This window comes from Sinocyclocheilus grahami, unplaced genomic scaffold (assembly GCF_001515645.1).
Source record: "Sinocyclocheilus grahami isolate Dianchi unplaced genomic scaffold, SAMN03320097.WGS_v1.1 scaffold553.1, whole genome shotgun sequence".
Classification (NCBI taxonomy): Eukaryota; Metazoa; Chordata; class Actinopteri; order Cypriniformes; family Cyprinidae; genus Sinocyclocheilus; species Sinocyclocheilus grahami.
This window is the reverse complement of record NW_015505732.1, coordinates 357,571-376,620: the sequence shown is the minus strand read 5'-3', so window position 1 is coordinate 376,620 and position 19,050 is coordinate 357,571. Positions and strand designations below refer to the sequence as shown.

The window sequence follows — 19,050 nt, the reverse complement described above, 5'->3', positions numbered from 1 at the left end:
ATATATTACATTTAGTCATTTAGCAGACGCTTTTATCCAAAGCGACTTACAAATGAGGACAATGGAAGCTATCAAAATCAACAAAAGAGCAATGATATACGCAGTACACGTAGCAAGTAAAAAAAAAAAAATATCATTAAAAAAAAGAAAGCTAGAATAGAAAAAGAATATAGCAAGCTATATTATAAATATATATTATAAGATATATATTTCGTACAAACTCCACATACCACCCATACATACACTGATGCTCTTTTTCTTGGCCTAATGGTTAGAGAATCGGACTCGTAACCCAAAGGTTGTGGGTTCGAGTCTCGTACCGGCAGGGATTGTAGGTGGGGGGAGTGAATGTACAGCACTCTCTCCCACCTTCAATACCACCACTGAGGTGCCCTTGAGCAAGGCACCGAACCCACCAACTGCTCCCCGGGCGCCGCGCAAAAAAAAAAGGCTGCCCACTGCTCCGGGTGTGTGTTCAAGGTGTGTGTGTGTGTTCACTGCTGTGTGTGTGTGCACTTTCGATGGGATAAATGCAGAGCACTAATTCCGAGTATGGGTCAACATACTTGGCCTCACGTCACTTTCACTTTTTCACTTCTCTCCTCCTGACATTACTGTTGGCCAGCATATTGCCAGATCTAAAAGTTGCATCCTGTTCTTTGAGCAGAAACTGTACCTTCCCACTATGGCTTCTGGTTAGGGAACGCTTTTATGGTTTTGTTTGTTAAAACGGTCTGAGTGCAAATATAAATGGCATATCAGCCAGCTCAACATGACAAGAATCACTGCACCAAAGAATCCAGAAGTGTTCATTGTTTGTTTTGCCATTTTTTTAACCAAGCAAGTGAATTAAGAATTGCTTCCATATTTACAAAGACTAGCAGGAGAGAAACATAAAATAGGAGCAGCAAAATGGGACATTGAGGACATTGTCTGAGGACATTGAGAAGAATTATTTTGGAGGATCTAGTATGATATGTTACGGGGTGATATTGCAAAGAATTTAAAGAAACCAAAAATAATATAATGTCTACAAATGAAGTTCATGCCTGGTTGGTACTCAAAGCCAGAGTACAGAAGGCAATGATGAGTTTGATACAGGGCACTTGTGATTAATATAAATGTGGCATGATGTAAAACATCTAAACATTAGAGGGCAGCTTTGAGAGCATGTCTGTAAACTACATCTGTCAATCAAATACATAGTCAATCAATGGCAGTTTAAGAGTTTGTACAAAATGTTTGACATTGTTTGAACTGACATTGTTTCAATAGATCTGTTTTGGTACAAAAAAAACAAGACAGGAATTTACTTTGGCCTGCAAATTTGTAAGATCATTCATTATCAGCCTTAAAATAAACCCTGGCTGTGATTGCAGCTTGTCAAGGGATGGATTAACATAGATTACATAATCCAAAAGATCATCAGATCAAAGTGTGTTTCCTCTGACATCGGCTGCAAATGTTTGAATGGAAACACATTTACTCCTGGGCTGACATCAGCTGGGCTAGTCATTTGCCTCTCAAGGCCTGGAAAATGTGTGCATGCAGGCAGCGAGTGGGAGCGCCACTTCCCCACCCCCTGACTCTTAGATGCTGCGTGGTCCTGAGCGCTGTGTGTGCACGCGGCCACTCGCCTGTAGAACACAGCCCCTGTGTGTCTGCGTTGATCCCATCACACCAGGCTGACTGCTGAGGATCTGCAGAAGGGAGGTAAGATGCATACTGTTGGTTTTCATGTGCCGAGGATGTGTTTTCCCTGGGAAAATGTGGACTGCTGGCCGGAGACAGACTGTGGAGGTTGTTTTGGCTCAAACTGAGTTTACAGTTCAGAAATGGGAGCAATTTCTGTGTGAAAACTGACGATAATTGTGGGTATTTATGCATTTGTAAAATCTTGAATTAATACAGGTATAGTAGAAAATGTTTGGTTAACCAGAAGTGGTTTTGTTTTTGCAGTGGACAGTTAGTGGTGGGTTATACTTTGAACAAACGCACACCCTCAGAATTGAACTTGTTTTGTGCTGCAAATAACCTCAAATCGTGTGGTTTACTGTTTTCTGCTGAGCTTTTCTACTCATTCTTGGGTATTTTTACTTGGCAAACCCATAAACTGACATTGATGGAGGGACTTTAGCCATGTCTAGAGACCAGACAATTATAGAGGAATGGGTGTGGGTGAAACGGCAACCACCTAGTGACACCACTGCATCGTGGCACGGGGTAGAACCAGGTGGCATTGGATGCAGCTGGCATCAAATGTAAGCAAAGTAAGAACTTTTTATGTAAAATATCTGACAAATGTCAAAAGAGCATTAAACTAATTTAGAAATTGATTTTTTTCACAGACTTTTTTTCATTTTACAGTTTGTATCCGATGTAAAATTGGAAATGTACCTCAAGCTTAGCAGACTTCTCATTGCATTCTACAGATAAAGATGGTGAGATGATGCCAGATTTTTTATACCAAGTCACTTGTCTAGACTATTTGCAGGGACCCTCTTTTAATTATTTTGTATTTATTTATTTTTTTATCTAAATTGTGCCTACTCACTGTCCCTTCAAAAACAATTTAAGGGTTAAAAATGTTCCAGTGCTCTTTTGCTGTTCCCTGTGCTTTGCTCAGAAGCATTAGTCTAATAAATGGATTTGATGGGCTTCTCTCATCTCAGGTCACAATCGCCAGGCACCCCACATGTACGCTAACAAGCAGTCTGATTATTACCTAATGTAGATTTAAACAAGACAGAGTTGGAGCGCAGGAAGAGTCTGAGTGCAGCGGCATCAGATATAAAAATAAAAATTCTAATTTTGCTCAGTGTAACTAACTAAATTACATTGTTACGTTACATGACATTCAGTAATGTGACAGTAGCTCAGCTCTTTTAAACATGTAGAGGTCTAACATGACCAAATGCTATGTTACTGGTTTTATTTACACTATTATTCAAAAGTTTGGAATTATGTATTAATGTTTGATGTAATGATTTTTTTTTAATTATTATTATTTTAAAAAGAAGTCTCTTACGCTCATCAAGGCTGCATTTATTTGATCAAAAACAGTAAAAACAATAATATTGTCAAATATTATTACAATTTCAATTTTTATTATTATTATTATTATTATTTTTTTTTTTATATATTTTTAAATGTAATTCAGTGTAACATGATCCTTCAGAACTAATTACAATTATTCAGTAATTATAATAATTACAATATTTCAGTTATTATTAATTAATTTATAAACAATCATAAAATTAAAATTTTTTGATCAAATTAATCCAGCCTTGCACAAGAGACTTTTTTTTTCCAAAACTCCAAACATTATTCTTATTCTTCATAATTATTATTATTAATTATTAATCTTAATTATTCCAAACTTTTGACAGTGTATGTAGCTTTACAGATAAGATAACTGAATGTGTTGTTTTATTTTAGCTAACTGGTTGGTTTGTCCTGAGTGATCGAGGAAGTTTTGGCAATTAGCCCTCTTGGTAGATGTCATAACTATTATGCATTATGCAGAAAATAAATAAAGAAATATATAAATACTGAGTAGCTTGTAGCTTGGCCAACATTCATGCACTCAACACTCATTCTCAACATGAAACACTTATTTTCATGATTATGATTATGAGGCACTAATTACTTTGTGGTAAAAAGCAGCAATCCACAGCTCTGCAGCATCAGTTAATGGGCGGTCATAAATATAATCTTGGTAAGACGAGTGTTTGACAGCATTAATTATTCATTGTGTTCTGAGACTGTAATCTACCCATAACATCCAAGCATAGTTCGATAAACAGCTCTGTTCTCCTGGGCATCTTTTTACAGTTCACTCAGCCTTTAAGGCACTGATATATTACAGATGCCTCCTGTTTTTTTTTCCTCGTGTTGTGTTTTCAAGGAAGTGTGTGGTTATTGGATTCTGTGGCCCTTGTCAGCAAATTTGCCAGCTATATGTTTGCCATATGTAGTGCTGTGGCAGTCATCTCTGCTCTGCTTGGAATTTTCTGAAAACTGTTTTGCCCCTGTTTGATCCCATAGGCTTGGAAAATGTGTAGTTTTGGGAAATACAAAAAGACCAATAATTATATTACATAATATACTGCCTTGGACACACTTAAGCTACGTTCCAAAACCTAGTGAGCTACATTGCTGTCTACTATGAACACAGTCAGCTTCTAAACTGAAGCTCTAAACAGCTTGTAAGTGGCTGACTTGGAAAACCAGTAGAATTGTCTTTGTGGATTAGATTATATTGGAATAGAGTTCCAACAAAGGTTTGTGTTGGCATGTTACCAAGCTATCATACCAATATTACAATAAGCATAAAAAACAGCACGCACAAACATTTGGGTAAAATTTGAGACTCTGGCATTGCTGTTTCAATAAAGGATAGATGCTGTACACCCCTGTTAGAATCACAGGGATCTGAGATGTAAAAATTATTCCAAATAAATTGTCAGGTCACCACCAGGTTTCCACCTTTAATGTGATATTGCAATCAAGTTATTAAGTAACAAAAAGTAGAAACTTTTAACCTAAACATACAATGTGCAAACCCTCAACTAACACTAACTAAAGGTTAAAGCACCTTTGCGTTTATTACAGCAGAGTCATTTTCAACTTAGCGCATCTCGATTTGTCAATTTCCCTGCCTACGACCCAAGATGCTGGGATAGGCTCCAGAACCTCGCGACCCTACAGAGGACAAGCGGTTCAGAGAATGGGTGGGTGGATTTGTCATTTTTTTCCCACTCTTCCTAGTAAAAGAGCTCCAGATCGATTAAATCTCCTGTCTACAGCCCTCTTCAAGTCATTTCACTAGTTGTTCGATTGGATTTAGTTCTGGGCTCTTGCTCAGCCATTGCAAAATGTTTTTTTTTCTTTGAAAACCATTCATTTGTTGATCTAGAAATGTGTTATGTGGGGTTATGATCAAGCGGAAAGATGAAATTTACATTCATCTTCAGCTTTGAAATGGAGGCCTGCTGGTTTTGTGCCAAATTGGTCCAGTATTACTATCAAATTGTCCTTTTGTCTTGACTACTGCCCCAGTCCCAGCTGAAGAGAAGCAGTCCTATAGCATGATGCTTGCACCACCACTCTTCATCATGGGTATGGTGTTGTTTGAGTTACGAGTTGTCTTGTTTTTACACCAAACGTTTTGGCCAAAATTATAGTTTCAACTTGGTTTCATCAAACTATAAATCATTTTGCAACATGGGCTTGCCAATATTTAGGCGAGCATAGAATTTGTTGTTTTTAGTAAGTAATGGTTTCCGTCTGGCTATCCCACCCTATAGCCCAGACATATAAAGAAAAAGGATATTGTTGTCACATGCAGCAAGTGATCAGTACTTGCCAGATATTCCTCTGCTGATCCTTTAATGTTGCTGTAAGTCTCATGCCAGGCTCCTTGATAAATTTAAGTGCTACAATGCTCTTTTGGCCAGTCTTTCAGTTCACTGGAACTGCACCTCTGACATCGATACATGTGTATGCTTCCTGCCAGTTATGATTACTGTATGAGCGGCACTTCATTGTTTCTTCACGAAGAAGCACAAAGTCACTCTCCCCTCCACCTGGTCTGCTGAGGTTATCACAGATTTAAAGGAGCAGCTGAAGACAAGCATAATACAACTTATTTCTGTCTGCATTTTACCGTCACTCTTTCATGGCATTGTAAAAGTTGGTTTACCTTGCTTCTGAGGTTTTCCTTTGCTCCAGAGTGTTTTTGTTTTGTTTATTTAATAAAGACTGCTGCATTGAGATCCTCGCTTCAAATCTCTCCTTTACCTGCACCAACTGCTGATAACGGATCTAGCAGCAGCCACCATTCACCCGAAAGACCGGCTACTCTGCCTCCACCAGAATGGATGCCCACTGGAAAATTATGTGGAGGAGTTCATCAAGTTTAGATCACTGGAGACACCACCTGTATCCTGGATCAATACATAGAGTATGCACTGTGGCTGAGTGGAACCTCCATTACCGCTTGAGAAGTTGAAGAGAACAACATTACCAATTGGTCATAGTTTCTTCGGCTACTCTTGTTGTCTGGGTGTCGATCTCCATCCCAGAACTCCTCCCTGGTCCATCCCCACCCCTCTTCCCACCTGCTACGGCCCCGAGCCAGCAAAAAGACCCACCATGGACCCTGTAGCCTCTCATCCCTCTGGCTTTACCAGGGTCCTTAATCACTGTGAACTTCTGGGCCTCCAGCTGCACCTGAGCCCTTCATTCCTTCTGCTCCACCGGGTTCTTCCAACCCTCTGGCTCTACCATCATCCTTGTTCCCACTGGGTCTGCCTAGGTCTTCTGAGCCCCCAGCTCCCCTTCGGATCCTTCAGCTCTGCCTTGCCCCTCTGGTCCAGCAACTTGGTCTCCAGCCTCCCTGACTCCACCTCAGTCTTTTTTTCTACCTGGCTCCATTCTGGACTGCACCAACTAAGACTCCACCATGGTCCTTCATTCCTCCAGCTCTGTCAAGGCATCCCACTCCACTGGTTCCTTCAGGACCTCCCCTGCCATCTCCTCTATTGTCTTTTCCTCTGCCAGCTCCACAGTTGTCTTTTCCTCCGCTTGTTCCTCCATGGGCTCATCCTCTCGGGTGTCCTGGCCCTTCTACCCACCCCCTGATAGCCATCATCACCTCCTCCATCACTTAGGTGTAGTATTTTTTACAGCGTCAAGAGGTGCCTACCGGGAGGAGTTGTACTGTCCCATGATCATATAGGTTGGCTTGCATTGCTTGTATGGTTTTCCTATGCTCCAGTGTGTTTTTTGTTTTATTTAATAAAGTAAAAAAAACAACTGTTACATTGAGATTCTCGTCTCAAATATTTCCTTTGCCTGCACTATCCCATGACACACTCTACATCTAAATTAAACTTTTAATTTAGCATTGTGTACTATGAATACGGTTGGCTCTTATGAAAAATTGCTTGTGATATTCCTATTTTATAAGTTGCTTTGGATAAAAAAAAATATTTAGATGAAATTTAAATATGTATGTATATGACAATCATAGTACATTTTGTCTATATCAACATACCATTTAATACTATTACCATATAATACCATCACTGTACCATGGTACCACCACAGTACTAATTTGTAGAATTTAATTTAAGTTAATGCTTTTTAAAATGGGTTCAGTTTCAGCAGAGTTGACTTTCAAATATACTTTTGTACTTGTTACTTAGCTTTCTGATAAAATAGCCAACCACAAGAGAATAAAGTTCATTTGTTTTATATTAAATGCTGTTGATGAACCTCAGTGGGTCTTTTTTTATAAGATGACCAGTGCTACAGACTAGGCTTCTTCTTTCAAAATAATTGTAAAACGGCAAACAAGCTAAATTTTGTCTGAGGTTCTGATGGTTAACTACAGGTGCATCTCAATAAATTAGAATGTCATGGAAAAGTTAATTTATTTCAGTAATTCAACTCAAATTGTGAAATTTGTGTATTAAATAAATTCAATGCACACAGACGGAAGTAGTTTAAGTCTTTGGTTCTTTTAATTGTGATGATTTTGTCTCACATTTAACAAAAACCCACCAATTCACTATCACAACAAATTAGAATATGGTGACATGCCAATCAGCTAATCAACTCAAAACACCTGCAAAGGTTTCCTGAGCCTTCAAAATGGTCTCTCAGTTTGGTTCACTAGGCTACACAAGCATGGGGAAGACTGCTGATCTGACAGTTGTCCAGAAGACAATCATTTTTGAGATGCACCTGTATATGGCATGTTGATTTCCTTACGGTACTGTTTAAGTTGGGACAACCTAGCCAATTTCGGTAGCCCATAGTGGAATTGCCTGTGATGTATGAAATTTGTAAATTGTCGGTAGAGATGGTGTCCCTAAAAAAGGCCTAAAATCATTTTAGATATGTCCAGTTCCAAAATCCCAAGGTAAAGACATGTTAGCCACAAAGGCCCTTCATTAAAATGTTAGGCACACAGGCACTTAAAATAGTCTCTCTAACTGCAGAAGGGAAAATACTAAATGAAAAAGACCAGTTTCCCATGTGTGTTTAATATTATTAAATGTGTAATCAGTCTAGTCTCTGACTGCATCATTAGAATGCCCCATGAGCTGTGACAGTTATCCTAATGTGCCACAGCCAGTCTTCCTGGTTCGGGGGCTCTGGTCTGTGGCTGGATGAAGAGACCAACAGCAGCTGGGAAATGTTGGAACAGAAGTCTCTTCGTCCCTGAGGCAGCCAGATGCAGCTCATATCTGAGCTGAAGATCTGGCTGATAGTTGTCCAGGAACACATTTCTGGAATAGGATGTTCCCAGTTACTCTGTTTTGTGGTGGAGGCTGTGCGAATTTGCTAATCTTTTAGGATCTCAGTTGAATAGTTGAATGTTGGATGACCTTTTGTTTTTTAGAATCCTGTTTCATAAACCCCATTTCAATGTAAAATTATGTGATCATTTTATTAAAGTGTCAAACAAATCACAACATGAGTTCATGTGCATTTTTCTCATGTGATGGGACATACATTGATTTAAAGAAGAAATCATCCTAAAATTAAAATCTGTCATCCATATATCATTGTCCAGTTCCATTGTTTGCAAAAGAGCAAAACAGACATTCTTCCTAACATTTCAATGAAGAAAATGATACAGGCCTGGAATAACATTGAGCGAATTATGACAAAATATTTTTAAAAGAAACTGTTCCTTCAATAACTTTCTTTAATGCCTTTCAATAATGACATCATCAGCACCAGATATATGCAGCTTTATAGGGACTGATGGTCTCAAGCCACTTTATTAAGTTGAAATGATGGATCGAGGAGAATGACTTGTATTGATTTTGGTGCTGGGCTGAGAAGCCACTGCGCTTCATCATTCTTCATACAATAACAGAGCAGCTTCCCCCTAGCATCTGTGCTTTGTTTCTTTTCTGTCTTACATTGAGGCATAAATGCTATATCATCTATGCTAAACTTCATCCATTACCCGTGAGACATGATTTGGGTGGATTTTATGACCACTTCAGTGTTTACACCTGGTACAATGTTTAAAAAAACGTTTGGGCATGGAGGTGAAGAAAACAACGTTTCAGGCGGTCGCGCACCGGACGAGAAGCGTCGTGTCATGCCACATCTTTAAAATTTAAATGATAACACATGACACTCAACACTGATTCATATACAGTGGGTACGGAAAGTATTCAGACCCCCTTAAATTTTTCACTCTTTGTTATATTGCAGCCATTTGCTAAAATCATTTAAGTTAATTTTTTTCCTCATTAATGTACACACAGCACCCCATATTGACAGAAAAACACAGAATTGTTGACATTTTTGCAGATTTATTAAAAAAGAAAAACTGAAATATCACATGGTCCTAAGTATTCAGACCCTTTGCTCAATATTTAGTAGAAGCACCCTTTTGATCGAATACAGCCATGAGTCTTTTTGGGAAAGACCCAACAAGTACTTTCCGTACCCACTGTATATGCCATATGTTGTTGTTTACTGATCTCATTTATATTTTAAACTTGCCATTGTGTTCTGCAAATATTGTTGGCGCATACAGATTGCTTGTGATGTTCCTCATTTGTAAGATAAAAATCACTATATATGTAAATGTCACTGCATATGGATATTGGTTGCCTCCAAGAAAGTATGTGACTACTATGTGCGAGTAATGTGTGTGCTTCAATGAAGGCTGGACATTAATAGAATGGTGATTAAACTGATTGGAACTCCCTGTGCATTAAACCATTTTAATGCACAGGATTAAACTGCATTAAACACATTCCAGCCCTTCAGAATTACATTTTAATTCCACCATGAAATAAAAAACAAACAAACAAACAAAAAAATTAATTAAAATAAAGTAATTGCACATTTTTATTTCAGAATTCAGACTTTCTTTTCTCAGAATTGCAAGTTTGTATCTCAAAATTGCTAATTAATTGCGAGTTTACAAGTACATGCAGGTTTACATCTTGCAATTAAAACAAATTTTTTCAAAATTCGGAGTTTATATCTTACAATTCACCCATCGCCGGGAGCTTGACTGACAGGTGATCTGACCAATCATAATGGCAGATCTGCTATTTTGTCTGACAAATAATCCAGACAGGAGAGTAGATAAACGCTGGTGGACTTGAACTTGAAAAATGGTGTGTATTGATGTAATTTCACGGTTGAAACAAGATAGCTTCTGATGTTCATTCATGTTTATTTTGTACTATAACTAGGAAAGTGGAAGAGATGATCGGTTCACGTGTTGCTTGACCTGAGGCGCTACAGCGATCTGTCTTGACACATTACAGAGCCACAAAACTGTATTTATTTGACTTTCTTTTAAAAAAATGTCAAAATTTGGAATCTGAGACTTTGTTTCATGCCAAAAGTGACCTGTTCTGTCTTGTCTGTCGGTGTGTCAGTGTCCTCTTTGCTCCGCAATGCATTTATCACTGCGTGAGAACATGATGAGTGGCGTGAGAGCGCCATGGCTAGTTGGACATAGCAACAGTAACTAAGAGGGAATTGTCTTGCCGTAGAGTCAGTCAGGACTTTTTTCTCACAATACAGATGTTTTTCCTTACAATTGTACTATAGTATTTTTACATATTGCAATATGTGTGTGTATATACTGTATATATATATATATATAGATACGTGTATATATTTAATGGCGTAATTCACCTTCTATAGAATCGACCATGATACATAACGTACATTTATATTTGTTTGTTCATTTAATTAAATTAAATTCAAGTTTATTTGTATAGCGCTTTTCATGATACAAATAGTTGCAAAGCAACTTTTCAGCAAATTACATTTCTACAATATTTAGTAGTAGCTTATCAGTGGTGACTTTCAGTTAATGTACAAATGGCAGAAAAGTACGGAAAAATCAATTAAAGACGTAATCAAACAGACGATGAACACTATTAACAGCAATTATTATATGATGCAATCAAACTTATAGCAAAATTTGGTAGTTCTGTATGTTGTTTCAGGGTTGGCATCATCTGAGGTCCTCTGAGGGGTTGTCATCATCTCTTCTCAGATGTTCTGGATCCAGACTGAAGCTTGTGTAAATCCTAGTTACCACGGGATGTCAAGCGTAGCTGCTGTTTTAACCAATCAAAATTGATTTGTTTAACCCAAGCTAAAGAATAATAATGTGCATTTCTACATATATATATACAAATATAACTGCAGTCCAAGATTATGAGATGCATTATTTGAATGCTTGGCCAAAGAGATGTGTCTTTAATCTAGATTTAAACAAAGAGAGTGTATCTGAACCCCAAACATTATCACGAAGTCTATTCCAGAGTTTGGGAGCCAAATGCGAAAAATCTCTACCTCCTTTAGTGGACTTTGCTATCCTAGGTACTACCAAAAGTCCAGAGTTTTGCGACCTTAGGGAGCGTGATGGATTGTAGCGTGGTAGAAGACTAGTAAGGTACGCAGGAGCTAACCCATTAAGGGCCTTATAGGCAAGTAATAATATTTTGTAACTGAGACGGAACTTAATAGTTAGCCAGTGCAGAGACTGTAAAATTGGGGTAATATGATCATATTTTCTTGACCTGGTAAGGACTCTAGCCGCTGCATTTTGGACTACCTGTAGCTTGTTTATTGAAGATTTTCTGCATCAGAAACAGGTAACATGTATCGTAGCTTGGCAATGTTTCTAAGATGGAAGAATGCTGTTTTTGTAACATGGGAAATATGATTTTCAAAAGGCAATTTGCTATCTAATATAACACCCAGATTGTATATCCGTCTAGTTGCAAATTGTAATCCAAGAGATTCTGTGTACTGTTTTTTGGTCCAATAAGTAATATCTCTGTCTTATCCGAATTTAATAGGAGAAAACTATTGGTCATCCAATCTTTTACATTTCTAACACTCTGTTAGCTTAGATAATTTAGAAGTTTCACCTGGTCTTGTTGAGATAGTTGAGTATATAGTTGAGTATCATCAGCATAACAGTGGAAACTAATCCCGTATTTCCTAATAATATTACCAAGTGGCAACATGTTGGACAGGTAGGATCTAAACCATCTGAAAGCATGCCCTTGAATTCCTGTATAGTTTTGTAATCGATCTATGAGTATGTCATGATCTATAGTGTTGAACGCAGCACTAAGATCAAGTAAAACTAGCAATGAGATGCAGCCTTGGTATGATGCAAGAAGTAAGGAATTTGTAATTTTAACAAGTGCAGTTTCTGTGCTACGGTGGGGCCTGAAACCTGACCTGAAACCTGAATTCTTCAAAGAGATAATTTTTTGCCGGAAGGAGCACAATTGAGCAGACACAACTTTTTCTAAAATTTTAGACGTAAACGGAAGATTTGAAATGGGTCTGTAATTTGCCAGTTTGCTAGGATCTATTTGTGGTTTCTTAATAAGAGGCTTAATAACCGCCAGCTTGAATGGTGTTGGGACGTGACCAAAAGACAATGATGAGTTAATAATATTGAGAAGCGGTTCTTCTGCTACAGGTAACAACACTTTCAGTAATTTAGTGGGTATGTGTATGTAGGATGTTAGACTAGTTTAAGTGTTTATGTAGTTAATAAAACCTTACTTGTATCACACTTGACTTGTTCTTTGTTTGCTCATAACCGGAGTCACTAATCATGCAGATTTACACTACAAGCTTTGTAGAATTGTACAGTAAGAAAGTTATTTCCCTTAACCAGGAAATTAACGTTCTTAGAATTGACAAGACAGTTGACCCTGAGAGGTCAGCTAAATATCTACAGCGGATCTAAAATATGAATAGTTAATTATAACTAGTTATGGTTAATTATTCATATTTCCTGTCATGAGCTGATTCGCTACACTGTTGTACCATGGCACAGTATGTTTTTCTCTAACCTTTGTCAGTTTGATGGGGGCAACAGCTTCTAATGTATTAGAGAAGATAGTACCCATGTTGCTAGTCATTTTGTCTAGTTCATGTGTATTGAAGGGTACACAGAGCAGCTGAGATAAATCAGGCAGGTTATTTGTGAATCTGTCTTTACCAGAGAGTTACTGAAGTACTTAACACCGCTATGTAGAAAGTGCTTGTTAGTTTGATCAAATTAATGGCTAAAATGTGGAAAAACCGCAATTTGTTTACATTTGTAAGAATGTAAGCATCCCCATAATTCAAATGGATAAAAAAAATACACATAAAACGTTTTATTGGAAATGTAATACTTTCTGTGAGGATAGAATTATCATTATTATCATTAGCCCATTCTAACAATCATTAAGTAGAAAGTCCTTGTAATGATTGGACCAAAGTGTTTTTGTGGTGCATCAGTTAGCATTGTTATGATATCATCCTTCTGTGACAAATGTATGAATCAGTGAAGTGCACAGTTGGGGTCTTAAGATGGATCACCCCCAAAATGGATCACACCCATATCTCTAATCACTTCTGGCAGTGCTTGAAAACAGTTGAGACACAAGCAAATAAGAGCTTTTCTCTTTCTCTCAACATAGAGCAACTTCTGGCTTCTCTGCACTACAAACAAAACAAGCCAAATAATTTTTTTCGTCACTTGACCAAACCCCATAAACATCTGCATACTACAATATTCATCTCTGTCTCTCTCTCTGTCTCTGTCTCAGCAGAAATGTGATTGTCTTCTGAGTCTGGAAGCAAATTCTCTGGAGCAAAAAACAAGAGTGTGTCAGTGTTTGAGCGAGAACATCAAAAAACAGCTACAGCTGCACGGGAGACAGACTTTCTGCCCACCTCAGCAGGTACAGTGCATCGCTTTTTTCTGGACATATTCAGGGCTTAACAATAAGGGCCTTAAGCTGATGTGGTAGAGTTTCAAGCCATTTGCCCCATCAGTGTTTCTACATCTTACATAGGTTGATCATGTACATGCAGTGCGTGGGACGGTTCTCCAAACTCTCATTATTTGGGATAAGCAGGTTCTTCTTAGTTTTTCATGCATTTTCAAACCAATCTTTGTAACATACTTTCTTATCTGGTTGAACATTAATGCCTCAAGACTTAAAGGAATAGTTCACCCAAAATGAAAATTTGCTGAAAATGTACTACTCCTCAGGCCATCCAAGATGTAGATGAGTTTGTTTCTTCATCAGATTTGGAGAAGTGTAGCATTGCATCACTTGCTCACCAGTGGATCTCCTGCAGTGAATGGGTGCCGTCAGAATGAGAGTCCAAACAGCTGATAAAAACATCACAATAATCCACACCACTCCAGTCCATCAGTTAACATCTTGTGAAGCGGAAAGCTGTGTGTTTGTAAGAAACAAATCCATGAGTAATGCTAAATTTCTCTAAATGAGGACGGCCTAAGGGTGAGTAAATTGTCCGAAAATTTTCATTTTTGGATGAACTAATCCTTTAAGACCTTTAGTCTCTCCATCAGCAGGTTCACACACTTTGTGAGTCCATGAGCACGGGTGACTCAAAATTACTGTCAGCATACTGAAGACTGCAAGGAAATTGCTCTGAAGTGCTGACATCTGTTGTACTATTAGCTGTCAGTCCATAGACATCACCGTCTGTGGCACAGTTTTCTCTCTGAACAGCATGTACAAACTGGGTAATGATCTCTTTCTGGATCGTGCTGCTGATCCAATTGTCTCTTGTTATCACCCGCTCTCTTTCCATAGGTAGATTGTAGGTACGGCACATTTCAGTATCAACTTGCAAAGCATCAACTAGAAATGCTTTTGCTCCATTCACCACACAATGTGATCATGTTGCTTCATAAGACTTTGGATTAAACTAGTGGTTCTTTTTGGAGATGTGTGATGTCACATGAACATGGTGGCACCCTGTTAATGATAAATATTCACTTCTGATGAAACAAATGCATCAGCGAGTCTGTTAATATGTGCTAATAATGCCATTTTTTGTATGTGAGGCTTCAGCCAACAGAGCGCTGATATATATGGCTAGAAGTCTGATATTTAGTAGAAATATTCCACATTGATTTGGAAGACAGAATTAGTCCAATAGGCTTTGAGTCAGATCTTGCACCTGCTATCATTTATTCCTCTGCTCTCCATTCACATGAAAGAGAAGGTGTGTGTTGATCACAGATGCTTTTATCAGCCTTTGAATCAGCTTTCACTGCTTTTCAATCATTTTCTCTGCCTCTCTTTTGCTTTATGCCTCTCTTCACCTCTCTGTTCCATCATTCTGGCCGTCTGTCTGTCTGTTTGCGGTGTTCCAGATGGGTTTTTCAAGCAGGACTCACTGCAGTTGTGCAATGTGGCTGATCAGTTTAAATGTCTCTCTGTGTGTCTGTCTTGTACATGATTTAGGACTGCAACTCCCAAAATGAGTTGCAAGTCTCAGACAGCAGGAACAAAATAAGACCAAAAGTAAATAATAAAATATAAACACACACACACACATTCTTGCATACATGATTTACGGGGACTCTCCATAGGCGTAATGGTTTTTATACTGTACAAACTGTATTTTCTATCACCCTACACCGACCCTACACTTAAACCTACCCCTCACAGAAAACTACTGGCAATTTGTGAATTTCATAAAACACCATTTTGTAACATTTATTATTATTTATTAGCTCTAAAAAGGGGAATATTTATGACGAATCATAAATGGTTATGATTCATAATAAATATTTAGATTATATCTTCGAATTAACTGTAGCAGAATCAATATTACAATTATTTGATCTGTCCGTCCACCGAGCAGACAATATAATCATTTATCAATTCAAGGAATATTTATTTTCTGGCCACGGAACAATAAACTGTCCTTCTTTGTACAGTGCTAGCAATACGTTGTAGTACTCATGTCATTATACACATTTGTGTCCTCATAAACCATATCTACCAGAACACACACACACACACACACACACACACAAATTAAATTTCAAGGTACTCCACACAGAACCAAAACGTATTGTAGATGGTGACTGGGGTCTGTTGACATCGGCCACAAATAAGACTACGATTAGGAAACATTCTTTCAAATATAGCTTCAGAAAAATTTTGCAAATGTAGAACTAAGCATGTTCTGAATGTTGTGCTTACTTTCTCATTTGATATATTCCCACTGCTCTCTACCCTTATTTAGCAGATTAACCCTAAACTTGACAAAATTGCCATTTTGTTCAAAACTTGCAAACATCTTTAATTCCTCAGATTCTCTTGTTGTACCAAATGTGAAATCCTTTGTACAATAAAGATGGTTGAAAAGGATGATTGTCTACAGCAGGTGAATGAATAGAAATATTCTGAATCTGAAGGTTTTTATTTTTTTATTTTTTATAGAGGGCTCAGTCGAATTACAGTCATTTGTGTAGAGAGAACAGTGAAGTGAAGACAGCTGATGCTTCAGTGTTGGTGGTGAACTTTCGTACGTGTTTTCTCTTGGCGAGCAAACTGATGCTGTCATTCGGGAAGCCAATTATCGAGCTCATGAGAACTTCTAAATATGACAGCTTCCTTCCTATACCGGTCATGACAGATATACCATATTTTCCAGAATATAAGAATATAGCCTTTTTATGACCAGAAACATGCTGCAATTTATATTCCAAGGTGACTTATATAATGCAATCAATGTCAAGTATGCAAAACATGCACAACGTGCACTCATTTGGATTTGCCGAATGAGAGAGGTAGGCTACTTCAGTTTATCTATGGCACATTTACCACACCATGCTAGTTTCAGTTTCATTTTAAATAAATTTGTTTAGGCTTGGTGTTAATAAATTTAGTTTAGAATGAATGGCACCATAATTTATATATATATATATATATATATATATATATATATATACTTGTATTTTTCATCCCTGTTCTGATGTTTATTATGCTTATTTATTTTTCATTATTTCTGAATGTAATACTAATGTGACTTATGCACCGATGCAATTTATCTCTCTCTCTCTTTCTCAACTATGTAGTTTTAACTTATAGTCAGGTGCAAATTATGTTCCCAAAAATACAGTAATATATTCTGGTTTCCCATGGTCCAGGAAAAGCATATTATTACCTAAAATTAATACAGTCTAGTATGTCAAAATTTCAAAATGTCCTGGAACATTCATTGGTCAAGGTGTGGAACATTCATTGGAAGCCTGTACATATTTGTGTGCTTTAATGAATTTGTAGTCAGTATTGAATCACATTATGTCAGGTATACAGCTGTGTGTCTGTGTTTGACACTGTGATGCTCTTGTGTGATATAAGAGGAAATGATGTGTTCACATGAATCATACAGGCACAGAGAGCAGTGTGACACACGCAGACATGCTCTGACACAGACACAAGAGCAGCTAGATTAACGGCCATGTGGAGACTCACGGGAAATGTCATCTAACTGTCATTTCCTTCCATAAACTTTTTATTTCATTGTGCTCTGTAACGATGCCACGGCTGACTGCGGTCAACCTACAAGCTCAGTGTGTTCTGTCTGCTCTCAGTGAACAATGGCTCAGTTATTGTTTGATGTATTTACTTTATTTTCCTGGCTTTTGGGGACAAAAGAAAGAAATGCTGAACTTAAATAGAATTAAACTGACACTGGAGGCATACTTTTGTAATTATCAGTAATGTTGCATTTTTGCAACCGTAACCATTCTAATATTCTATTATTTAGAATTAATTATTTTTGTTTCGGTTTCAGACATCCAGACATGAAATAAGAAATATATTTGGGGAAAAAAGGAACAAAAAGCATGCATGGGCACCAAGCACCCATCAGTTTCCATATTTTGGTGCAAATTAATCTTTTACCTGGTAGATACTGGCCAAATTAGGCAGATGCCAACATGCATTCTCAGAAAAGAAAATGCACAGAGAGTGGTTACATGAGACAAGAACTTATTTTAATTTTCAGTTTAAGTTACTGTAATAGAGTACATGTTGAACGTCACCTGACCAAACCCCGAAAACGGGTCTCATCACTTCCGCTTGTCGGAGAACGTACTAACAGCCGTAATAAATAATAGCGATATCTATGGACTTTTAAGATAATCAGTTAAACTAGCTAGCTGTTTTTATTGTTGACGTTTTATTAAATTTTTTTATATAAATGTTAGTGAAAAGAATACAAATAAAAAACTTTTAGATATCATTCCGCATATGTGATAGACATTAGTTATGATAATCTTTGGTATCTACTTTGAAGGCATCTGGAGTAAAACTCCTTCATGTTTAACGAAGCATATGCAAAACGCTTGAACTGGAAGCAGCGAGACCAGGTTAACAGAATACGGAAGTCTGTTGCACATAACCCCTATTGATTTTTTAATTGAGCATTTCACAGTATAGATAGTGAAATGTCAAAGAAAAAGTGAGAGAATTTTGGTTCTTCTTGGTTGATGTGTTAGAAGATTAAGCAATGTATAGCATTTGTTACGTTAAGCGTTTGATAAGACTGTTCCCTTTGAGGTTACTTTTTAGATATATTCTCATAATGCTATAACTTTATTCTTGAAATGTTGTTTTCATTCTCAAAATATTGCTACTTTAATCTTGTTGATGTAATGTTAGGATTTTATTCACATAAAAGGCCTATTATGAATTTATAATTTAATTCTTATAAAAAAATAAAATAAAATAATAATAAAAAAAACACACACACGCACATACCAAAACGGGCAAGAACCAGCTGAAATGGCAAGTTCCAATCTAATTGACTAGCTACTGCGCAACTTCCAGAAGAAAGTTTTTGTATTTCTAATTTCGTTTCAATTTCTGCTTTATTTTGTATGTGTTATTAAAGGGTTAGTTCACCCAAAAATGAAAATTCTGTCATTAATTACTCACCCTCGTGTTTTTCGAAACCCGTAAGACCTTCGTTCATCTTCGGAACACAATTTAAGATATTTTTGATGAAATATGACGGCTCTCTGACCCTCCCATAGACAACTAATAGATAACATGCGCAAAGAAAACAAAAATAACAACTTTATTCTTCACTTGTGGATGTGCGTTCACGACAGTACCATGACGCGAGCGTGTGGCGGCGCCGGCGCTGACCCAGATCCGGCGTAATGACGTCATCACGCCGGAT

General features: G+C 37.5%; 1 protein-coding gene across 2 annotated transcripts in view; it reads left to right on the top strand.

Moving 5' to 3' along the window:
* LOC107556028 (regulator of G-protein signaling 3-like) overlaps nucleotides 1–19,050 on the top strand; it is a 192,718-nt gene that overhangs the window by 70,438 nt on the left and 103,230 nt on the right. For both annotated transcript variants that reach the window (XM_016238999.1, XM_016238998.1), the window contains exon 11: nucleotides 13,635–13,766. In XM_016238999.1, coding sequence (XP_016094485.1) covers nucleotides 13,635–13,766 — 132 coding nt within the window. The remainder of the gene's footprint in view (nucleotides 1–13,634; nucleotides 13,767–19,050) is intronic.